Source organism: Chiloscyllium plagiosum, unplaced genomic scaffold, assembly GCF_037043375.1.
Source record: "Chiloscyllium plagiosum isolate Xiang-an unplaced genomic scaffold, Cpla_swu_hap1 HiC_scaffold_40, whole genome shotgun sequence".
In the NCBI taxonomy this organism is placed as follows: domain Eukaryota; kingdom Metazoa; phylum Chordata; class Chondrichthyes; order Orectolobiformes; family Hemiscylliidae; genus Chiloscyllium; species Chiloscyllium plagiosum.
Window position 1 is genome coordinate 2,689,868 of NW_028270178.1, and position 24,400 is coordinate 2,714,267.

The window sequence follows — 24,400 nt, forward strand, 5'->3', positions numbered from 1 at the left end:
ACTGTCGGAGGGTCAGTACTGAGGGAGCGCTGCACTGTCGGAGGGTCAGTACTGAGGGAGTGCCGCACTGTCGGAGGGTCAGTACTGAGGGAGCGCCGCACTGTCAGAGAGTCAGTACTGAGGGAGCGCCGCACTGTCGGAGGGTCAGTACTGAGGGAGTGCCGCACTGTCGGAGGGTCAGTTCTGAGGGAATGCCGCACTGTCGGAGGGTCAGTACTGAGGGAGCGCCGCACTGTCGGAGGGTCAGTACTGAGGGAGTGCCGCACTGTCGGAGGGTCAGTACTGAGGGAGCGCCGCACTGTCGGAGGGTCAGTGCTGAGGGAGTGCCGCACTGTCGGAGGGTCAGTACTGAGGGAGTGCCACACTGTCAGAGGGTCAGTACTGAGGGAGTGCCGCACTGTCGGAGGGTCAGTACTGAGGGAGCGCCGCACTGTCGGAGAGTCAGTACTGAGGGAGCGCCGCACTGTCGGAGGGTCAGTACTGAGGGAGTGCCGCACTGTCGGAGGGTCAGTTCTGAGGGAATGCCGCACTGTCGGAGGGTCAGTTCTGAGGGAATGCCGCACTGTCGGAGGGTCAGTACTGAGGGAGTGCCGCACTGTCGGAGGGTCAGTACTGAGGGAGTGCCGCACTGTCGGAGGGTCAGTACTGAGGGAGTGCCGCACTGTCGGAGGGTCAGTACTGAGGGAGCGCCGCACTGTCGGAGAGTCAGTACTGAGGGAGCGCCGCACTGTCGGAGGGTCAGTACTGAGGGAGTGCCGCACTGTCAGAGGGTCAGTTCTGAGGGAATGCCGCACTGTCGGAGGGTCAGTTCAGAGGGAATGCCGCACTGTCGGAGGGTCAGTACTGAGGGAGCGCCGCACTGTCAGAGGGTCAGTTCTGAGGGAATGCCGCACTGTCAGAGGGTCAATACTGAGGGAGTGCCGCACTGTCAGAGGGTCAGTACTGAGGGAGTGCCGCACTGTCAGAGGGTCAATACTGAGGGAGTGCCGCACTGTCAGAGGGTCAATACTGAGGGAAAGCCGCACTGTCAGAGGGGCAATACTGAGGGAGTGCCGCACTGTCAGAGGGTCAATACTGAGGGAAAGCCGCACTGTCGGAGGGTCAGTACTGAGGGTGTGCCACACTGTCGGAGGGTCAGTTCTGAGGGAATGCCGCACTGTCAGAGGGTCAATACTGAGGGAGTGCCGCACTGTCAGAGGGTCAATACTGAGGGAAAGCCGCACTGTCGGAGGGTCAGTACTGAGTGTGAGCCACACTGTCGGAGGGTCAGTTCTGAGGGAATGCCGCACTGTCAGAGGGTCAATACTGAGGGAAAGCCGCACTGTCGGAGGGTCAGTACTGAGGGAGTGCCACACTGTCGGAGGGTCAGTTCTGAGGGAGTGCCGCACTGTCGGAGGGTCAGTACTGAGGGAGTGCCGCACTGTCGGGGGGTCAGTACTGAGGGAGTGCCGCACTGTCGGGGGGTCAGTACTGAGGGAGTGCCGCACTGTCAGAGGGTCAATACTGAGGGAGTGCCGCACTGTCAGAGGGTCAATACTGAGGGAAAGCCGCACTGTCGGAGGGTCAGTACTGAGGGTGTGCACACTGTTGGAGAGTCAGTACTGAGGGAATGCCGCACTGTCGGAGGGTCAGTGCTGAGGGAGCGCCGCACTGTCGGAGGGTCAGTACTGAGGGAGCACTGTCGGAGGGTCAGTACTGAGGGAGGGCAGCACTGTCGGAGGGTCAGTACTGAGGGAGTGCTGCACTGTCATTGGGTCAGTACTGAGGGAGTGCCGCACTGTCGGAGGGTCAGTACTGAGGGAGTGCCGCACTGTCGGAGGGTCAGTACTGAGGGAGTGCCACACTGCGGGAGGGTCAGTACTGAGGGAGTGCCGCATTTTCGGAGGGTCAGTACTGAGGGAGTGCCTCACTGTCAGAGGGTCAGTACTGAGGGAGTGCAGCACTGTCAGAGTGTCAGTACTTGAGGGAGCACCGCACTGTTAGAGTGTCGGTACTGTGGGAGTGCTACACTGTCGGAGAGTCAATACTGAGGGAGTGCCGCACTGTCGGAGGGTCAGTGCTGAGGGAGCGCCGCACTGTCGGAGGGTCAGTACGGAGGGAGCACTGTCGGAGGGTCAGTACTGAGGGAGGGCAGCACTGTCGGAGGGTCAGTACTGAGGGAGTGCTGCACTGTCATTGGGTCAGTACTGAGGGAGTGCCGCACTGTCGGAGGGTCAGTACTGAGGGAGTGCCGCACTGTCGGAGGGTCAGTACTGAGGGAGTGCCACACTGCGGGAGGGTCAGTACTGAGGGAGTGCCGCATTTTCGGAGGGTCAGTACTGAGGGAGTGCCTCACTGTCAGAGGGTCAGTACTGAGGGAGTGCAGCACTGTCAGAGTGTCAGTACTTGAGGGAGCACCGCACTGTTAGAGTGTCGGTACTGTGGGAGTGCCGCACTGTCGGAGGGTCAATACTGAGGGAGTGCTGCACTGTCGGAGGGTCAGTGCTGAGGGAGGGCCACACTGTCCCAGGGTCAGTACTGAGGGAGGGCCGCACTGTCGGAAGGTGAGTTACTAAGGGAATGCAGCACTGTCGGAGGGTCAGTAATGAGGGAGTGCAGCACTGTCAGTGAGTCAATACTGAGGGAGCACCGCACTGTTGGAGGGTCAGTACTGAGGGAGCTCCACACTGTCAGAGGGTCAGTACTGAGGGAGTGCAGCACTGTCTGAGGGTCAGTACTGAGGGAGAACGGCACTGTCGGATGGTCAGTTACTAAGGGAATGCAGCACTGTTGGAAGGTCAGTACTGAGGGATTGCCGCACTGACATCGGGCCAGTACTGAGGGAATGCCGCACTGTCAGAGGGTCAGTACTGAGGGAGCGCCGCACTGTCAGAGGGTCAGTACTGAGGGAGCGCCGCACTGTCAGAGGGTCAGTGCTGAGGGAGGGCCGCACTGTGGTAGGGTCAGTACTGAGGGAGTGCCGCACTGTCATCGGGTCAGTACTGAGGGAGTGCCGCACTGTCGGAGGGTCAGTACTGAGGGAGTGCTGCACTGTCGGAGGGTCAGTACAGAGGGAGTGCCGCACTGCCAGAGGGTCAGTACTGAGGGAGCGCAGCACGGTCGGAGGGTCAGTACTGAGGGAGTGCTGCACTGTCATTGGGTCAGTACTGAGGGAGTGCCGCACTGTCGGAGGGTCAGTACTGAGAGAGTGCCACACTGCGGGAGGGTCAGTACTGAGGGAGTGCCACATTGTCAGAGAGTCAGTACTGAGGGAGTGCCGCACTGTCGGAGGGTCAGTACTTAGGGAGTGCCACACTGTCGGAGGTTCAGGACAGAGGAAGTGCCGTACTGTCAGAGGGTCAGTACTGAGGGAGTGCCTCACTGTCAGAGGGTCAGTACTGAGGGAGTGCCGCACTATCGGAGGGTCAGTACTGAGGGAGTGCAGCACTGTCAGAGTGTCAGTACTTGAGGGTGCACCGCACTGTCAGAGTGTCGGTACTGTGGGAGTGCTGCACTGTCGGAGTGTCAATGCTGAGGGAGTGCCACACTGTCGGAGGTTCGGTGCTGAGGGAGGGCCACACTGTCCCAGGGTCAGTAATGAGGGAGGGCCGCACTGTCGGAGGGTCAGTTACGAAGGGAATGCAGCACTGTCGGAGGGTCAGTAATGAGGGAGTGCAGCACTGTCAGTGAGTCAATACTGAGGGAGCACCGCACTGTTGGAGGGTCAGTACTGAGGGAGCACCACTCTCGGAGGGTCAGTACTGAGGCAGCACCGCATGTCAGAGGGTCAGTACTGAGGGAGTGCAGCACTGTCGGAGGGTCAGTCCAGAGGGAGTGCCACACTGTCGGAGGTTCAGGACAGAGGAAGTGCCGCACTGCCAGAGGGTCAGTACTGAGGGAGTGCCTCACAGTCAGAGGGTCAGTAGTGAGGGAGTGCAGCACTGTCAGAGTGTCAGTACTTGAGGGAGCGCCGCACTGTCAGAGGGTCAGTGCTGAGGGAGGACCGCACTGTGGTAGGGTCAGTACTGAGGGAGTGCCGCACTGTCATTGGGTCAGTACTGAGGGAGGGCCGCACTGTCGGAGGGTCAGTACTGAGGTAGCGCCGCACTGTCATCGGGTCAGTACGGAGGGAGTGCCGCACTGTCGGAGGGTCAGTACTGAGGGAGTGCCGCACTGTCGGAGGGTCAGTACTGAGGGAGTGCTGCACTGTCAGAGGGTCAGTACAGAGGGAGTGCCGCACTGTCAGAGGATCAGTACTGAGGGAGCGCAGCACTGTCGGAGGGTCAGTACTGAGGGAGTGCCGCACTGTCGGAGGGTCAGTACTGAGGTAGCGCCGCACTGTCATCGGGTCAGTACTGAGGGAGTGCCGCACTGTCGGAGGGTCAGTGCTGAGGGAGGGCCACACTGTCCCAGGGTCAGTACTGAGGGAGGGCCGCACTGTCGGAAGGTCAGTTACTAAGGGAATGCAGCACTGTCGGAGGGTCAGTAATGAGGGAGTGCAGCACTGTCAGTGAGTCAATACTGAGGGAGCACCACACTGTTGGAGGGTCAGTACTAAGGGAGCTCCACACTGTCGGAGGGTCAGTACTGAGGGAGTGCAGCACTGTCTGAGGGTCAGTACTGAGGGAGAACGGCACTGTCGGATGGTCAGTTACTAAGGGAATGCAGCACTGTTGGAAGGTCAGTACTGAGGGATTGCCGCACTGACATCGGGCCAGTACTGAGGGAATGCCGCACTGTCAGAGGGTCAGTACTGAGGTAGCGCCGCACTGTCATCGGGTCAGTACTGAGGGAGTGCCGCACTGTCGGAGGGTCAGTACTGAGGGAGTGCCGCACTGTCGGAGGGTCAGTACTGAGGTAGCGCCGCACTGTCATCGGGTCAGTACTGAGGGAGTGCCGCACTGTCGGAGGGTCAGTACTGAGGGAGTGCTGCACTGTCGGAGGGTCAGTACAGAGGGAATGCCGCACTGCCAGAGGGTCAGTACTGAGGGAGCGCAGCACGGTCGGAGGGTCAGTACTGAGGGAGTGCTGCACTGTCATTGGGTCAGTACTGAGGGAGTGCCGCACTGTCGGAGGGTCAGTACTGAGAGAGTGCCACACTGCGGGAGGGTCAGTACTGAGGGAGTGCCACATTGTCAGAGAGTCAGTACTGAGGGAGTGCCGCACTGTCGGAGGGTCAGTACTTAGGGAGTGCCACACTGTCGGAGGTTCAGGACAGAGGAAGTGCCGCACTGTCAGAGGGTCAGTACTGAGGGAGTGCCTCACTGTCAGAGGGTCAGTACTGAGGGAGTGCAGCACTGTCAGAGTGTCAGTACTTGAGGGTGCACCGCACTGTCAGAGTGTCGGTACTGTGGGAGTGCTGCACTGTCGGAGTGTCAATACTGAGGGAGTGCCACACTGTCGGAGGTTCGGTGCTGAGGGAGGGCCAGTCTGTCCCAGGGTCAGTACTGAGGGAGGGCCGCACTGTCATCGGGTCAGTACTGAGGGAGTGCCGCACTGTCGGAGGGTCAGTACTGAGGGAGTGCTGCACTGTCGGAGGTTCAGTACAGAGGGAGTGCCGCACTGTCAGAGGGTCAGTACTGAGGGAGCGCAGCACGGTCGGAGGGTCAGTACTGAGGGAGTGCTGCACTGTCAGAGGGTCAGTACTGAGGGAGTGCCGCACTGTCGGAGGGTCAGTACTGAGGGAACGGCGCACTGTCGGAGGTTCAGTACTTAGGGAGTGTTGCACTGTCGGAGGGTCAGTGCTGAGGGAGGGCCGCACTGTGGTAGGGTCAGTACTGAGGGAGCGCCGCAGTGTCGGAGTGTCAATACTGAGGGAGTGCTGCACTGTCGGAGGGTCAGTGCTGAGGGAGTGCAGCACAGTCGGAGGGTCTATGCTGAGGGAGGGCTGCACTGTCGGAGGGTCAGTGCTGAGGGAGTGCAGCACAGTCGGAGGGTCTATGCTGAGGGAGGGCTGCAATGTCGGCGGGTCAGTATGGAAGGAGCACCGCACTGTCGGACGGTCAGTACTGAGGAAGTGCCGCACTGTCGGAGGGTCAGTTCTGAGGGAGCGCCGCACTGTCGGAGGGTCAGTACTGAGGGTGTGCACACTGTTGGAGAGTCAGTACTGAGGGAGTGCTGCACTGTCATCGGGTCACTACTGAGGGAGTGCCGCACTGTCGGAGGTCAGTACTGAGGGAGTGCCACACAGCGGGAGGGTCAGTACTGAGGGAGTGCCGCATTGTCGGAGGGTCAGTACTGAGGGACTGCCACACTGTCGGAGGTTCAGGACAGAGGAAGTGCCGTACTGTCAGTGGGTCAGTACTGAGGGAGTGCAGCACTGTCAGAGTGTCAATACTGAGGGAGTGCCGCACTGTCAGAGTGTCGGTACTGAGGGAGTGCAGCACTGTCAGAGTGTCAATACTGAGGGAGTGCCGCACTGCCAGAGGGTCAGTGCTGAGGGAGTGCTGCACTGTCGTTGGGTCAGTACTGAGGGAGTGCCGCACTGTCGGAGGTTCAGGACAGAGGAAGTGCCGCACTGTCAGTGGGTCAGTACTGAGGGAGTGCCGCACTGTCAGTGGGTCAGTACTGAGGGAGGGCCGCACTGTCAGAGGGTCAGTACTGAGGGAGTGCCGCACTGTCGGAGGGTCAGTACTGAGGGAGTGCCGCACTGTCGGAGTGTCAATACTGCGGGAGTGCCGCACTGTCGGAGGGTCAGTACTGAGGGAGTGCCGCACTGCCAGAGGGTCAGTGCTGAGGGAGTGCTGCACTGTCGTTGGGTCAGTACTGAGGGAGTGCTGCACTGTCGGAGGGTCAGTACTGAGGGAGTGCCGCACTGTCGGAGGATCAGTTCTGAGGGAATGCCGCACTGTCGGAGGGTCAGTACTGAGGGAGTGCCGCACTGTCGGAGGGTCAGTACTGAGGGAATGCCGCACTGTCGGAGGGTCAGTACTGAGGGGGTGCTGCACTGTCATCGGGTCAGTACTGAGGGAGTGTCGCACTGTCGGAGGGTCAGTACTGAGGGAATGCCGCACTGTCGGAGGGTCAGTACAGAGGGAGTGCCACACTGTCGGAGGGTCAGTACTGAGGGAGTGCCGCACTGTCGGAGGGTCAGTACTGAGGGAGTGTCGCACTGTCGGAGGGTCAGTACAGAGGGAGTGCCGCACTGTCGGAGGGTCAGTACTGAGGGAGTGTCGCACTGTCGGAGGGTCAGTACTGAGGGAGTGCCGCACTGTCGGAGGGTCAGTACAGAGGGAGTGCCGCACTGTCGGAGGGTCAGTACTGAGGGAGTGCCGCACTGTCGGAGGGTCAGTGCTGAGGGAATGCCGCACTGTCGGAGGGTCAGTACTGAGTGAGTGCCGCACTGTCGGAGGGTCAGTGCTGAGGGAGTGTCGTACTGTCGGAGGGTCAGTACAGAGGGAGTGCCGCACTGTCGGAGGGTCAGTACTGAGGGAGTGTCGCACTGTCGGAGGGTCAGTACTGAGGGAGTGCCGCACTGTCGGAGGGTCAGTACTGAGGGAGTGCCGCACTGTCGGAGGGTCAGTACTGAGGGAGTGTCGCACTGTCGGAGGGTCAGTACTGAGGGAGTGCCGCACTGTCGGAGGGTCAGTACTGAGGGAGTGCCGCACTGTCGGAGGGTCAGTACTGAGGGAGTGTCGCACTGTCGGAGGGTCAGTACTGAGGGAGTGCCGCACTGTCGGAGGGTCAGTACAGAGGGAGTGCCGCACTGTCGGAGGGTCAGTACTGAGGGAGTGTCGCACTGTCGGAGGGTCAGTACAGAGGGAGTGCCGCACTGTCGGAGGGTCAGTACAGAGGGAGTGCCGCACTGTCGGATGGTCAGTACTGAGGGAGTGCCGCACTGTCGGAGGGTCAGTACTGAGGGAGTGCCGCACTGTCGGAGGGTCAGTACTGAGGGAGTGCCGCACTGTCGGAGGGTCAGTACTGAGGGAGTGTCGCACTGTCGGAGGGTCAGTACTGAGGGAGTGCCGCACTGTCGGAGGGTCAGTACTGAGGGAGTGCCGCACTGTCGGAGGGTCAGTACAGAGGGAGTGCCGCACTGTCAGAGGGTCAGGACTGAGGGAGCGCAGCACGGTCGGAGAGTCAGTACTGAGGGAGTGCCACACTGTCGGAGGGTCAGTACTGAGGGAGTGCCGCACTGTCGGAGGGTTAGTATTGAGGGAATGCCGCACTGTCGGAGGGTCAGTACTGAGGGAGTGCTGCACTGTCGGAGGGTCAGTACTGAGGGAGTGCCGCACTGTCGGAGGGTCAGTATTGAGGGAGTGCCGCACTGTCGGAGGGTCAGTACAGAGGGAGTGCCGCACTGTCAGAGGGTCAGTACTGAGGGAGCGCAGCACGGTCGGAGGGTCAGTACTGAGGGAGTGCTGCACTGTCGGAGGGTCAGTACTGAGGGAGTGCCGCACTGTCAGAGTGTCAGTACTTGAGGGAGCACCGCACTGTCAGAGTGTCGGTACTTTGGGAGTGCTGCACTGTCAGAGTGTCAATACTGAGGGAGTGCCACACTGTCGGAGGGTCAGTACTGAGGGAGGGCTGCACAGTCGGAGGGTCAGTTACTAAGGGAATGCCGCACTGTCGGAGGGTCAGTAATGAGGAAGTGCAGCACTGTCAGTGAGTCAATACTGAGGGAGCATCGCACTGTGGTTGGGTCAGTACTGAGGGAGTGCCGCACTGTCATCGGGTCAGTACTGAGGGAGTGCCGCACTGTCGGAGGGTCAGTACTGAGGTAACGCCGCACTGTCATCGGGTCAGTACTGAGGTAGCGCCGCACTGTCATCGGGTCAATACTGAGGGTGTGCCACACTGTCGGAGGGTCAGTACTGAAGGAGTGCCGCACTGTCGGAGGGTCAGTACGAAGGGAGTGCTGCACTGTCGGAGGGTCAGTGCTGAGGGAGTGCTGCACTGTCGGAGGGTCAGTGCTGAGGGAGGGCCGCACTGTGGTAGGGTCAGTACTGAGGGAGCGCCGCAGTGTCGGAGGGTCAGTACTGAGGGAGTGCAGCACAGTCGGAGTGTCTGTGCTGAGGGAGGTCTGCAATGTCGGAGGGTCAGTACGGAAGGAGTGCCGCACTGTCGGAGGGTCAGTACTGAGGGAGTGCCGCACTGTCGGAGGGCCAGTACTGAGGGGGTGCACACTGTCAGAGGGTCAGTACTGAGGGAGTGCCGCACTGTCATCGGGTCAGTACTGAGGGAGTGCCGCACTGTCGGAGGGTCAGTTCTGAGGGAAAGCCGCACTGTCGGAGGGTCAGTACTGAGGGTGTGCACACTGTTGGAGAGTCAGTACTGAGGGAGTGCTGCACTGTCATCAGGTCAGTACTGAGGGAGTGCCGCACTGTCATCGGGTCAGTACTGAGGGAGTGCCGCACCGTTGGAGGGTCAGTTCTGAGGCAATGCCGCACGGTGGGAGGGTCAGTACTGAGGGAGTGCCGCACTGTCGGAGGGTCAGTGCTGAGGGAGACCTGCAATGTCGGAGGGTCAGTACTGAGGGAGTGCCGCACTGTCGGAGGGTCAGTGCTGAGGGAGGCCTGCAATGTCGGAGGGTCAGTACTGAGGGAGTGCCGCACTGTCGGAGGGCCAGTACTGAGGGGGTGCCGCACTGTCGGAGGGTCAGTACTGAGGGAGTGCCGCACTGTCATCGGGTCAGTACTGAGGGAGTGCCGCACTGTCATCGGGTCAATACTGAGGGTGTGCCACACTGTCGGAGGGTCAGTACTGAGGGAGTGCCGCACTGTCGGAGGGTCAGTACGAAGGGAGTGCTGCACTGTCGGAGGGTCAGTGCTGAGGGAGTGCTGCACTGTCGGAGGGTCAGTGCTGAGGGAGGGCCGCACTGTCATCGGGTCAGTACTGAGGGAGTGCCGCACTGTCATCGGGTCAGTACTGAGGGAGTGCCGCACTGTCATCGGGTCAGTACTGAGGGAGTGCCGCACTGTCATCGGGTCAATACTGAGGGTGTGCCACACTGTCGGAGGGTCAGTACTGAGGGAGTGCCGCACTGTCGGAGGGTCAGTACGAAGGGAGTGCTGCACTGTCGGAGGGTCAGTGCTGAGGGAGTGCTGCACTGTCGGAGGGTCAGTACTGAGGTAGCGCCGCACTGTCATCGGGTCAGTACTGAGGTCGCGCCGCACTGTCATCGGGTCAATACTGAGGGTGTGCCACACTGTCGGAGGGTCAGTACTGAGGGAGTGCCGCACTGTCGGTGGGTCAGTACGAAGGGAGTGCTGCACTGTCGGAGGGTCAGTGCTGAGGGAGTGCTGCACTGTCGGAGGGTCAGTGCTGAGGGAGGGCCGCACTGTGGTAGGGTCAGTACTGAGGGAGCGCCGCAGTGTCGGAGGGTCAGTACTGAGGGAGTGCAGCACAGTCGGAGTGTCTGTGCTGAGGGAGGTCTGCAATGTCGGAGGGTCAGTACGGAAGGAGTGCCGCACTGTCGGAGGGTCAGTTCTGAGGGAATGCCGCAATGTCGGAGGGTCAGTACTGAGGGAGTGCCGCACTGTCGGAGGGTCAGTTCTGAGGGAAAGCCGCACTGTCGGAGGGTCAGTACTGAGGGTGTGCACACTGTTGGAGAGTCAGTACTGAGGGAGTGCTGCACTGTCATCAGGTCAGTACTGAGGGAGTGCCGCACTGTCATCGGGTCAGTACTGAGGGAGTGCCGCACCGTTGGAGGGTCAGTTCTGAGGCAATGCCGCACGGTGGGAGGGTCAGTACTGAGGGAGTGCCGCACTGTCGGATGGTCAGTGCTGAGGGAGTGCCGCACTGTCGGAGGGCCAGTACTGAGGGGGTGCACACTGTCAGAGGGTCAGTACTGAGGGAGTGCCGCACTGTCGGAGGGTCAGTTCTGAGGCAATGCCGCACGGTGGGAGGGTCAGTACTGAGGGAGTGCCGCACTGTCGGAGGGTCAGTACTGAGGGAGTGCCGCACTGTCGGAGGGCCAGTACTGAGGGGGTGCACACTGTCAGAGGGTCAGTACTGAGGGAGTGCCGCACTGTCGGAGGGTCAGTACTGAGGGAGTGCCACACTGCGGGAGGGTCAGTACTGAGGGAGCGCCGCACTGTCGGAGGGTCAGTTCTATGGGAATGCCGCACTGTCGGAGGGTCAGTACTGAGGGAGTGCCACACTGTCGGAGGGTCAGTTCTGAGGGAATGCCGCACTGTCGGAGGGTCAGTACTGAGGGTGTGCACACTGTTGGAGAGTCAGTACTGAGGGAATGCCGCACTGTCGGAGGGTCAGTGCTGAGGGAGCGCCGCACTGTCGGAGGGTCAGTGCTGAGGGAGTCCCGCACTGTCGGAGGGTCAGTACTGAGGGAGCGCCGCACTGTCGGAGGGTCAGTACTGAGGGAGGGCAGCACTGTCGGAGGGTCAGTACTGAGGGAGTGCTGCACTGTCATTGGGTCAGTACTGAGGGAGTGCCGCACTGTCGGAGGGTCAGTACTGAGGGAGTACCGCACTGTCGGAGGGTCAGTACTGAGGGAGTGCCACACTGCGGGAGGGTCAGTACTGAGGGAGTGCCACACTGCGGGAGGGTCAGTACTGAGGCAGCACCGAACTGTCAGAGGGTCAGTACTGAGGGAGTGCAGCACTGTCAGAGGGTCAGTCCAGAGGGAGTGCCGCACTGTCGGAGGTTCAGGACAGAGGAAGTGCCGCACTGTCAGAGGGTCAGTACTGAGGGAGTGCCTCACTGTCAGAGGGTCAGTACTGAGGGAGTGCAGCACTGTCAGAGTGTCAGTACTTGAGGGAGCACCGCACTGTTAGAGTGTCGGTACTGTGGGAGTGCTGCAATGTCGGAGTGTCAATACTGAGGGAGTGCCGCACTGTCGGAGGGTCAGTGCTGAGGGAGTGCCGCACTGTCGGAGGGTCAGTGCTGAGGGAGTGCCGCACTGTCGGAGGGTCAGTGCTGAGGGAGGGCCACACTCTCCCAGGGTCAGTACTGAGGGAGGGCCGCACTGTCGGAAGGTCAGTTACTAAGGGAATGCAGCACTGTCGGAGGGTCAGTAATGAGGGAGTGCAGCACTGTCAGTGAGTCAATACTGAGGGAGCACCGCACTGTTGGAGGGTCAGTACTGAGGGAGCTCCACACTGTCGGAGGGTCAGTACTGAGGGAGTGCAGCACTGTCTGAGGGTCAGTACTGAGGGAGAACGGCACTGTCGGATGGTCAGTTACTAAGGGAATGCAGCACTGTTGGAAGGTCAGTACTGAGGGATTGCCGCACTGACATCGGGCCAGTACTGAGGGAATGCCGCACTGTCAGAGGGTCAGTACTGAGGGAGCGCCGCACTGTCAGAGGGTCAGTACTGAGGGAGCGCCGCACTGTCAGAGGGTCAGTGCTGAGGGAGGGCCGCACTGTGGTAGGGTCAGTACTGAGGGAGTGCCGCACTGTCATCGGGTCAGTACTGAGGGAGTGCCGCACTGTCGGAGGGTCAGTACTGAGGGAGTGCTGCACTGTCGGAGGGTCAGTACAGAGGGAGTGCCGCACTGCCAGAGGGTCAGTACTGAGGGAGCGCAGCACGGTCGGAGGGTCAGTACTGAGGGAGTGCTGCACTGTCATTGGGTCAGTACTGAGGGAGTGCCGCACTGCGGGACGGTCAGTACTGAGGGAGTGCCACATTGTCAGAGAGTCAGTACTGAGGGAGTGCCGCACTGTCGGAGGGTCAGTACTTAGGGAGTGCCACACTGTCGGAGGTTCAGGACAGAGGAAGTGCCGCACTGTCAGAGGGTCAGTACTGAGGGAGTGCCTCACTGTCAGAGGGTCAGTACTGAGGGAGTGCAGCACTGTCAGAGTGTCAGTACTTGAGGGTGGACCGCACTGTCAGAGTGTCGGTACTGTGGGAGTGCTGCACTGTCGGAGTGTCAATACTGAGGGAGTGCCACACTGTCGGAGGTTCGGTGCTGAGGGAGGGCCAGTCTGTCCCAGGGTCAGTACTGAGGGAGGGCCGCACTGTCGGAGGGTCAGTTACTAAGGGAATGCAGCACTGTCGGAGGGTCAGTAATGAGGGAGTGCAGCACTGTCAGTGAGTCAATACTGAGGGAGCACCGCACTGTTGGAGGGTCAGTACTGAGGGAGCACCACTGTCGGAGGGTCAGTACTGAGGGAGGACCGCACTGTGGTAGGGTCAGTACTGAGGGAGTGCCGCACTGTCATCGGGTCAGTACTGAGGGACTGCCGCACTGTCGGAGGGTCAGTACTGAGGTAGCGCCGCACTGTCATCGGGTCAGTACTGAGGGAGTGCCGCACTGTCGGAGGGTCAGTACTGAAGGAGTGCCGCACTGTCGGAGGGTCAGTACAGAGGGAGTGCCGCACTGTCGGAGGGTCAGTACTGAGGGAGTGCCGCACTGTCGGAGGGTCAGTACTGAGGGAGTGCTGCACTGTCGGAGGGTCAGTACAGAGGGAGTGCCGCACTGTCAGAGGGTCAGTACTGAGGGAGCGCAGCACGGTCGGAGGGTCAGTACTGAGGGAGTGCCGCACTGTCGGAGGGTCAGTACTGAGGGAGTGCCGCACTGTCGGAGGGTCAGTACTGAGGGAGTGCCGCACTGTCGGAGGGTCAGTACTGAGGGAGTGCTGCACTGTCGGAGGGTCAGTACAGAGGGAGTGCCGCACTGTCAGAGGGTCAGTACTGAGGGAGCGCAGCACGGTCGGAGGGTCAATACTGAGGGAGTGCTGCACTGTCGGAGGGTCAGTACTGAGGGAGTGCCGCACTGTCGGAGGGTCAGTACTGAGGGAACGGCGCACTGTGGGAGGGTCAGTACTTAGGGAGTGTTGCACTGTCGGAGGGTCAGTGCTGAGGGAGGCCCGCACTGTGGTAGGGTCAGTACTGAGGGAGCGCCGCAGTGTCGGAGGGTCAGTACTGAGGGAGTGCAGCACAGTCGGAGGGTCTATGCTGAGGGAGGGCTGCAATGTCGGCGGGTCAGTATGGAAGGAGCACCGCACTGTCGGACGGTCAGTACTGAGGAAGTGCCGCACTGTCGGAGGGTCAGTTCTGAGGGAATGCCGCACTGTCGGAGGGTCAGTACTGAGGGTGTGCACACTGTTGGAGAGTCAGTACTGAGGGAGTGCTGCACTGTCATCGGGTCACTACTGAGGGAGTGCCGCACTGTCGTAGGGTCAGTACTGAGGGAGTGCCACACAGCGGGAGGGTCAGTACTGAGGGAGTGCCGTATTGTCGGAGGGTCAGTACTGAGGGACTGCCACACTGTCGGAGGTTCAGGACAGAGGAAGTGCCGCACTGTCAGTGGGTCAGTACTGAGGGAGTGCCTCACTGTTAGAGGGTCAGTACTGAGGGAGTGCAGCACTGTCAGAGTGTCGGTACTGTGGGAGTGCTGCACTGTCGGAGTGTCAATACTGAGGGAGTGCCGCACTGCCAGAGGGTCAGTACTGAGGGAGTGCCGCACTGTCGGAGGGTCAGTACTGAGGGAGTGCCGCACTGTCGGAGGGTCAGTACTGAGGGAGTGCCGCACTGTTGGAGGGTCAGTACTGAGGGAGTGCTGCACTGTCGTTGGGTCAGTACTGAGGGAGTGCCGCACTGTCGGAGGGTCAGTACTGAGGGAATGCCGCACTGTCGGAGGGTCAGTACTGAGGGAGTGCCGCACTGTCGGAGGGTCAGTACTGAGTGAGTGCTGCACTGTCGGAGGGTCAGTACTGAGGGAGTGCCGCACTGTCGGAGGGTCAGTACTGAGTGAGTGCCGCACTGTCGGAGGGTCAGTACTTAGAGAGTGCCGCACTGTCGGAGGGTCAGTACTGAGGGAGTGCCGCACTGTCGGGGGGTCAGTACTGAGGGAGTGCCGCACTGTCGGAGGGTCTGTACTGAGGGAGTGCTGCACTGTCATCGGGTCAGTACTGAGGGAATGCCGCACTGTCGGAGGGTCAGTACTGAGGGAGTGCCGCACTGTCGGAGGGTCAGTACTGAGGGAGTGCCGCACTGTCCGAGGGTCAGTACTGAGGGAGTGGCGCACTGTCGGAGGGTCAGTACTGAGGGAGTGCCGCACTGTCGGAGGGTCAGTACTGAGGGAGTGCCGCACTGTCAGGGGGTCAGTACTGAGGGAGTGCCGCACTGTCGGAGGGTCAGTGCTGAGGGAGTGCCGCACTGTCGGAGGGTCAGTGCTGAGGGAGGGCCACACTGTCCCAGGGTCAGTACTGAGGGAGGGCCGCACTGTCGGAAGGTCAGTTACTAAGGGAATGCAGCACTGTCGGAGGGTCAGTAATGAGGGAGTGTAGCACTGTCAGTGAGTCAATACTGAGGGAGCACCGCACTGTTGGAGGGTCAGTACTGAGGGAGCTCCACACTGTCGGAGGGTCAGTACTGAGGGAGTGCAGCACTGTCTGAGGGTCAGTACTGAGGGAGAACGGTACTGTCGGATGGTCAGTTACTAAGGGAATGCAGCACTGTTGGAAGGTCAGTACTGAGGGATTGCCGCACTGACATCGGGCCAGTACTGAGGGAATGCCGCACTGTCAGAGGGTCAGTACTGAGGGAGCGCCGCACTGTCAGAGGGTCAGTACTGAGGGAGCGCCGCACTGTCAGAGGGTCAGTGCTGAGGGAGGGCCGCACTGTGGTAGGGTCAGTACTGAGGGAGTGCCGCACTGTCATCGGGTCAGTACTGAGGGAGTGCCGCACTGTCGGAGGGTCAGTACTGAGGGAGTGCTGCACTGTCGGAGGGTCAGTACAGAGGGAGTGCCGCACTGCCAGAGGGTCAGTACTGAGGGAGCGCAGCACGGTCGGAGGGTCAGTACTGAGGGAGTGCTGCACTGTCATTGGGTCAGTACTGAGGGAGTGCCGCACTGCGGGAGGGTCAGTACTGAGGGAGTGCCACATTGTCAGAGAGTCAGTACTGAGGGAGTGCCGCACTGTCGGAGGGTCAGTACTTATGGAGTGCCACACTGTCGGAGGTTCAGGACAGAGGAAGTGCCGCACTGTCAGAGGGTCAGTACTGAGGGAGTGCCTCACTGTCAGAGGGTCAGTACTGAGGGAGTGCAGCACTGTCAGAGTGTCAGTACTTGAGGGTGGACCGCACTGTCAGAGTGTCGGTACTGTGGGAGTGCTGCACTGTCGGAGTGTCAATACTGAGGGAGTGCCACACTGTCGGAGGTTCGGTGCTGAGGGAGGGCCAGTCTGTCCCAGGGTCAGTACTGAGGGAGGGCCGCACTGTCGGAGGGTCAGTTACTAAGGGAATGCAGCACTGTCGGAGGGTCAGTAATGAGGGAGTGCAGCACTGTCAGTGAGTCAATACTGAGGGAGCACCGCACTGTTGGAGGGTCAGTACTGAGGGAGCACCACTGTCGGAGGGTCAGTACTGAGGCAGCACCGCATGTCAGAGGGTCAGTACTGAGGGAGTGCAGCACTGTCGGAGGGTCAGTCCAGAGGGAGTGCCACACTGTCGGAGGTTCAGGACAGAGGAAGTGCCGCACTGCCAGAGGGTCAGTACTGAGGGAGTGCCTCACAGTCAGAGGGTCAGTAGTGAGGGAGTGCAGCACTGTCAGAGTGTCAGTACTTGAGGGAGCGCCGCACTGTCAGAGGGTCAGTGCTGAGGGAGGACCGCACTGTGGTAGGGTCAGTACTGAGGGAGTGCAGCACTGTCAGAGTGTCAGTACTTGAGGGTGGACCGCACTGTCAGAGTGTCGGTACTGTGGGAGTGCTGCACTGTCGGAGTGTCAATACTGAGGGAGTGCCACACTGTCGGAGGTTCGGTGCTGAGGGAGGGCCAGTCTGTCCCAGGGTCAGTACTGAGGGAGGGCCGCACTGTCGGAGGGTCAGTTACTAAGGGAATGCAGCACTGTCGGAGGGTCAGTAATGAGGGAGTGCAGCACTGTCAGTGAGTCAATACTGAGGGAGCACCGCACTGTTGGAGGGTCAGTACTGAGGGAGCACCACTGTCGGAGGGTCAGTACTGAGGCAGCACCGCATGTCAGAGGGTCAGTACTGAGGGAGTGCAGCACTGTCGGAGGGTCAGTCCAGAGGGAGTGCCACACTGTCGGAGGTTCAGGACAGAGGAAGTGCCGCACTGCCAGAGGGTCAGTACTGAGGGAGTGCCTCACAGTCAGAGGGTCAGTAGTGAGGGAGTGCAGCACTGTCAGAGTGTCAGTACTTGAGGGAGCGCCGCACTGTCAGAGGGTCAGTGCTGAGGGAGGACCGCACTGTGGTAGGGTCAGTACTGAGGGAGTGCCGCACTGTCATCGGGTCAGTACTGAGGGACTGCCGCACTGTCGGAGGGTCAGTACTGAGGTAGCGCCGCACTGTCATCGGGTCAGTACTGAGGGAGTGCCGCACTGTCGGAGGGTCAGTACTGAAGGAGTGCCGCACTGTCGGAGGGTCAGTACAGAGGGAGTGCCGCACTGTCGGAGGGTCAGTACTGAGGGAGTGCTGCACTGTCGGAGGGTCAGTACAGAGGGAGTGCCGCACTGTCAGAGGGTCAGTACTGAGGGAGCGCAGCACGGTCGGAGGGTCAATACTGAGGGAGTGCTGCACTGTCGGAGGGTCAGTACTGAGGGAGTGCCGCACTGTCGGAGGGTCAGTACTGAGGGAACGGCGCACTGTCGGAGGGTCAGTACTTAGGGAGTGTTGCACTGTCGGAGGGTCAGTGCTGAGGGAGGCCCGCACTGTGGTAGGGTCAGTACTGAGGGAGCGCCGCAGTGTCGGAGGGTCAGTACTGAGGGAGTGCAGCACAGTCGGAGGGTCTATGCTGAGGGAGGGCTGCAATGTCGGCGGGTCAGTATGGAAGGAGCACCGCACTGTCGGACGGTCAGTACTGAGGAAGTGCCGCACTGTCGGAGGGTCAGTTCTGAGGGAGTGCCGCACTGTCGGAGGGTCAGTACTGAGGGAGTGCCGCACTGTCGGAGGGTCAGTACTGAGGGTGTGCACACTGCTGGAGAGTCAGTACTGAGGGAGTGCTGCACTGTCATCGGGTCACTACTGAGGGAGTGCCGCACTGTCGTAGGGTCGGTACTGAGGGAGTGCCACACAGCGGGAGGGTCAGTACTGAGGGAGTGCCGTATTGTCGGAGGGTCAGTACTGAGGGACTGCCACACTGTCGGAGGTTCAGGACAGAGGAAGTGCCGCACTGTCAGTGGGTCAGTACTGAGGGAGTGCCTCACTGTCAGAGGGTCAGTACTGAGGGAGTGCAGCACTGTCAGAGTGTCGGTACTGTGGGAGTGCTGCACTGTCGGAGTGTCAATACTGAGGGAGTGCCGCACTGTCGGAGGGTCAGTACTGAGGGAGTGCCGCACTGTTGGAGGGTCAGTACTGAGGGAGTGCTGCACTGTCGTTGGGTCAGTACTGAGGGAGTGCCGCACTGTCGGAGGGTCAGTACTGAGGGAATGCCGCACTGTCGGAGGGTCAGTACTGAGGGAGTGCCGCACTGTCGGAGGGTCAGTACTGAGTGAGTGCTGCACTGTCGGAGGGTCAGTACTGAGGGAGTGCCGCACTGTCGGAGGGTCAGTACTGAGTGAGTGCCGCACTGTCGGAGGGTCAGTACTTAGAGAGTGCCGCACTGTCGGAGGGTCAGTACTGAGGGAGTGCCGCACTGTCGGGGGGTCAGTACTGAGGGAGTGCCGCACTGTCGGAGGGTCAGTACTGAGGGAGTGCTGCACTGTCATCGGGTCAGTACTGAGGGAATGCCGCACTGTCGGAGGGTCAGTACTGAGGGAGTGCCGCACTGTCGGAGGGTCAGTACTGAGGGAGTGCCGCACTGTCCGAGGGTCAGTACTGAGGGAGTGGCGCACTGTCGGAGGGTCAGTACTGAGGGAGTGCCGCACTGTCGGAGGGTCAGTACTGAGGGAGTGCCGCACTGTCGGGGGGTCAGTACTAAGGGAGTGCCGCACTGTCGGAGGGTCAGTACTGAGGGAGTGCTGCACTGTTATCGGGTCAGTACTGAGGGAATGCCGCACTGTCGGGGGGTCAGTACTGAGGGAGCGCCGCACTGTCGGAGGGTCAGTGCTGAGGGAGTGCCGCACTGTCGGAGGGTCAGTACTGAGGGAGTGCCACACTGTCGGAGGGTCAGTACTGAGGGAGTGCCGCACTGTCGGGAGGTCAGTACTGAGGGAGTGCCGCACTGTCAGAGGGTCAGTACTGAGGGAGTGCGCAGTGTCGGAGGGTCAGTACTGAGGGAGTGCCGCACTGTCGGAGGGTCAGTACTGAGGGAGTGCCACACTGTCGGAGGGTCAGTACTGAGGGAGTGCCGCACTGTCGGAGGGTCAGTACTGAGGGAGTGTCGCACTGTCGGAGGGTCAGTACTGAGGGAGCGCCGCACTGTCGGAGGGTCAGTACTGAGGGAGTGCCGCACTGTCGGGGTGTCAGTACTGAGGGAATGCCGCACTGTCGGAGGGTCAGTACTGAGGGAGTGCCGCACTGTCGGAGGGTCAGTACTGAGGGAGTGCCGCACTGTCGGGAGGTCAGTACTGAGGGAGTGCCGCACTGTCAGAGGGTCAGTACTGAGGGAGCGCAGCACGGTCGGAGGGTCAGTACTGAGGGAGTGCTGCACTGTCGGAGGGTCAGTACTGAGGGAGTGCCGCACTGTCGGAGGGTCAGTACTGAGGGAACGCCGCACTGTCGGAGGGTCAGTACTTAGGGAGTGCCGTACTGTCGGAGGGTCAGTACTGAGGGAGTGCCGCACTGTCGGGAGGTCAGTACTGAGGGAGTGCCGCACTGTCAGAGGGTCAGTACTGAGGGAGCGCAGCACAGTCGGAGGGTCAGTACTGAGGGAGTGCTGCACTGTCGGAGGGTCAGTACTGAGGGAGTGCCGCACTGTCGGAGGGTCAGTACTGAGGGAACGCCGCACTGTCGGAGGGTCAGTACTTAGGGAGTGCCGTACTGTCGGAGGGTCAGTGCTGAGGGAGGGCCGCACTGTGGTAGGGTCAGTACTGAGGGAACGCCGCGCTGTCGGAGGGTCAGCACTGAGGGAGTGCCGCACTGTCGGAGGGTCAGCACTGAGGGAGTGCCGCACTGTCGGAGGGTCAGTACTGAGGGAGCGCCGCATGTCGGAGGGTCAGTACTGAGGGAGCGCCGCACTGTCGTAGGGTCAGTACTGAGGGAACGCCGCGCTGTCGGAGGGTCAGCACTGAGGGAGTGCCGCACTGTCGGAGGGTCAGCACTGAGGGAGTGCCGCACTGTCGGAGGGTCAGTACTGAGGGAGTGCAGCACTGTCGGAGGGTCAGTACTGAGGGAGTGCAGCACTGTCAGAGTGTCAGTACTTGAGGTAGCACCGCACTGTCAGAGTGTCGGTACTGTGGGAGTGCTGCACTGTCGGAGTGTCAATACTGAGGGAGTGCCGAACTGCCGGAGGGTCAGTGCTGAGGGAGTGCTGCACTGTCGGAGGGTCAGCACTGAGGGAGAGCCGCACTGTCGGAGGGTCAGCACTGAGGGAGTGCTGGTCCTTGCATTGTCTTTTATTGTCCCTCTGCCTGTCTTTCTCAATTGCTGTCTTCTCTGTGTTCCTGTGCCTGTCTCCACGTATCTCCTTCTATCCCAGTGCTTCTTCCTTTCTGTTTGTTCCCCAAATTTCTCTTGCAGCCAATCTCCGGACTCTTTGTGTCTCTAGATCTCTCTCTCTTTATCCCACAATCTCACAGTCTCCTTCTTTCACTGCCTCCTTGCTCTCTGTAGCCTGTCTCTCACTCTCTCTGTCTTTGTTTCACATTCTTGCCAAATCCCTCTATCTGTACCTCCATCCTTGCCTCACTCTGGCCCCAGCCTCTCTCCCTCCCAGTGTGTCCCTGTCTCTCATGTCAATTTCATTTTTGTTCCGCTCCATCTCTCCCTTGTATTCCCCTGTTTCTCACTCTGTGCCCCTTGGTCTCTCAGTCACCAACTTCCATGTTGCCCATCCCCCATAATGCCATTGACCATCTCTTCCACACACAGCGGACTGCCTGCTGAACAAACCGGAGGTATCTCTGGCAGAATCAGCACCTCTGGCTGGGAGAAATTACGATGCAGACCAGCAATGCCGCCTAACCTTTGGACCAGGGCATCGGTGGAGACCAGGAAGTGACCCCTGTCGCATTCTTTGGTGTGTAGCCTGGCGGCAGGGGGAGTGGATTCATGCCAGCAAACACCTACCAGCGGCAGATGGCACTGACTGCGGCCAAGGGAGGGTCTGTATGAGAGGAGAATGTGTCTCCAATTGGCAACAGGCAGTGAGTACTCTCGTGTTCACCCTTGGAGCTTGACTCTGTATCCAACCCCGTGCTGTCCTTGTCCTGGGAGTGTTTGATGGCGGACAGTGTAGAGGGAGCTTTACTCTGTATCTAACCCCGTGCTGTCCCTGTCCTGGGTGTGTTTTTGATGGGGGACAGTGTAGAGAGGGAGCTTTACTCTGTATCTAACCCAGTGCTGTCCCTGTCCTGGGTGTGTTTTTGATGGGGGACAGTGTAGAGGCAGCTTTACTCTGTATCTAACCCCGTGCTGTCCCTGTCCTGGGAGTGTTTGATGGGGGAATAGTGTAGAGGAAACTTTACTCTGTATCTAACCTCATGCTGTCCCTGTCCCGGGAGTGTTTGATGGGGAACAGTGTAGAGAGAGCTTTACTCTGTATCTAACCCCGTGTTGTCCCTGTCCTGGGAGTGTTTGATGGAGGGACAGTGTAAAGGGAGCTTTACTCTGTATCTCACCCTGTTTTGTCCCTGTCCTGGGAGTGTTTGATGGGGGGACAGTGTAGAGGGAACTTTACTCTGTATCTAACCCCGTGCTGTCCCTGCCCTGGGTGTGTTTGATGGGGGACAGTGTAGAGGGAGCTTTACTCTGTATCTAACCCCGTGCTGTCCCTGTCCTGGGTGTGTTTTTAATGGGGGACAGTGTAGAGGGAGCTTTACTCTCTATCTAACCCAGTGCTGTCCCTGTCCTGGGTGTGTTTTTGATGGGGGACAGTGTAGAGGCAGCTTTACTCTGTATCTAACCCCGTGCTGTCCCTGTCCTGGGAGTGTTTGTTGGGGGGACAGTGTAGAGGGGGCTTTACTCTGTATCTAACCCCGTCCTGTCCCTGTCCCGAGTCTGTTTGATGGAAAACAGTATCAAGGGAGCTTTACTCTGTATCTAACCCCATGCTGTCCCTGTCCTGGGAGTGTTTGATGGGGGAATAGTGTAGAGGAAACTTTACTCTGTACCTAACCTCATGCTGTCCCTGTCCTGGGAGTGTTTGATGGGGGACATTGTAAAGGGAGCTTTACTCTGTATCTAACCCCGCGCTGTCCCTAACCTGGGAGTGTTTGATGGGGGAACAGTGTAGAGAGAGCTTTACTTTCAAAGAGTGGAGAAACCTTTACTCTCCATTTAACAGAGGAACATTCCCCCTGTATCTAACCTTCTAGAGTGTGCGTCCAAGGTAGTTTCCTGCAGCAATGTGTTTAGGAACTGACAAGGAGACCGGCAATATTGCATTCTGTGAGCAATGAGCCTTATTTATGAATGACCTACTTGTTCCTGAGCATTTGTCAAATAGTGATCAGAACATGATCGTATCATGTGGCCTTTATAAATGAGAAAGATACTAGAATTTTGTATTTAAGTAGGTTAAACATCACACAACACCAGATTATAGTCCGACAGGTTTATTTGGAAGTAGTAGCTTTCGGAGCGTTGCTAAATCTGTTGGACTATACCCTGGTGTTGTGCGATTTTTAACTTGTCCACCCCGGTCCAATATCACCACCTCCACATCATCATATTTAAGTAATAGAGACTTTAATGGGAATGAGACAGATACGGTCCACAGTGAACTGGGAAACTCTGCTATTGGGTAAACCAACTGAGGAACAGTTCAAAGATACCTTTAATGCCATTCAGAAGCAGTCTGTGCCCATGAGAAGGAAACGTTCCTTCTCACAGACAAAATAAGAGCCATGAATATCTCAGCAGGTGAGGGACCGTATAAAACTAAAAGAAAGGGCTTATAACACTGCAAAGAACAGTACAGATCCCACAGAATGGGGCCAATACAAAGACCAAAAATGGACCACATTGCAGCTAAGAAGGATTACGAAATAAAATTTGCAAGGGACAATACTGGTTAAGAGTAGTATTGGCTCACTGACAGCTGAGGTTGGAGGTATTGTCAAACACCAACGGAAACTGCAGAAGGCTTATTGTGCTTCAGTATTCACAGCAGAAAAGCTTGCCAGAATTCCCAAAGAAACTAATAGAGGACTAGGGAGAGGGTCTAAATCGAATTAGCTGAAGTAAATTATCAATAGGGAAATAGCTATAGATACGGTGGCTAAGAAGATGCTTGCCTTCATTGCTCAGGCCTTTAAGTGTAGGAGTTGGGACATCACGTTGAGGTTGTACAGGATGTTGGTGAGGATTCTTCTGGAGTATGATACCCAATTCTGGTCACCCTTATTAAGCTGGAGAGGGTTCGGAACAGATTTACCAGGACATTGCTGTTAATGGAGGGTTTGAGCAATAAGGATATGGGGGGATGTCAGGGGTAGGTTCTTTACCCAGAGAGTGGTGGGGGCACGGAATGCGCTGCCTGTGGGAGTGGCAGAGTCAGAATAAATGGCGACCTTTAAGCGGCAATTGGATAGGTACATGGATGGGTGCTTAAGCTAGGATAAATGTTCGGCACAACATCGTGGGCCGAAGGGCCTGTTCTGTGCTGTATCGTTCTATGTTCTAAGGATAGGCTGGGACTTTTTTCACTGGAGCATAGAAGGTTGAGGTGGCCTTTTAGACATTTATAAAATCATGAGGGGTAGGACAAGGTGCATGATGAGAGTCGTTTCCCTAGGGTGGACGATTTTAAGACTAGGGGACATATTTTTAAGGTGAGAGGAGGAAGATTTGAAGAGGGGCAATTTTTTTTTACACAGAGTGGTTTGTGTGTCCAGAGGAAGGGATGGATGCAGGTACAGTTACAACATTTAAAAGACATTTAGCTAAGTACGTGAATAGGGAAGGTTTGGGGGGATATGAATCAAGCACAAGCAGGTGGGACTATATTAGTTTGGCATTATGGTCAGCGTAGACTGGTTGAACTGAAGGGTCTGTTTCTGTGCTGTATGACTCTGTGACTAGAACTGAGGAGTGACACATCCACAGAACCTGATAGTTTTCAACCATGAATTGTTTGGTATGCTTTCCTTTATCGCTCAGAGTATTGAGTACAGGAGTTGGGAGGTCATGTTGCAGCTGTACAGGACATTGGTTAGGCCTCTGTTGGAATATTGCGTGCAATTCTGGTCTCCTTCCTATCGGAAAGATGTTGGGAAACTTGAATGGATTCAGAAAAGATTTACAAGGATGTTGCCAGGGTTGGAGGGTTTGAGGCTGAACAGGCTGGGGCTGTTTTCCCTGGAGCGTCAGAGGCTGAGGGGTGACATTATAGAGGTTTATAAAATAATGAGGGGCATGGATAGGGTAAATAGGCAAAGTCTTTTCCCTGGGGTCGGGGAGTCCAGACTAGAGGGCATAAGTTTAGGGTGAGAGGGGGACAGTGTAGAGGGAGCTTTACT

The 24,400-nt window shown here is 58.6% G+C and overlaps 1 protein-coding gene across 1 annotated transcript in view; it reads left to right on the top strand.

Annotated features, from left to right (window-relative positions):
• The window catches only part of LOC122544771 (A disintegrin and metalloproteinase with thrombospondin motifs 4-like), a 73,959-nt gene that overhangs the window by 39,940 nt on the left and 9,619 nt on the right, over positions 1-24,400 (top strand). The window contains exon 4 of the mRNA XM_087981756.1: positions 20,811-21,085. Within this exon, the coding sequence (XP_087837882.1) occupies positions 20,811-21,085 (275 nt within the window). The remainder of the gene's footprint in view (positions 1-20,810; positions 21,086-24,400) is intronic.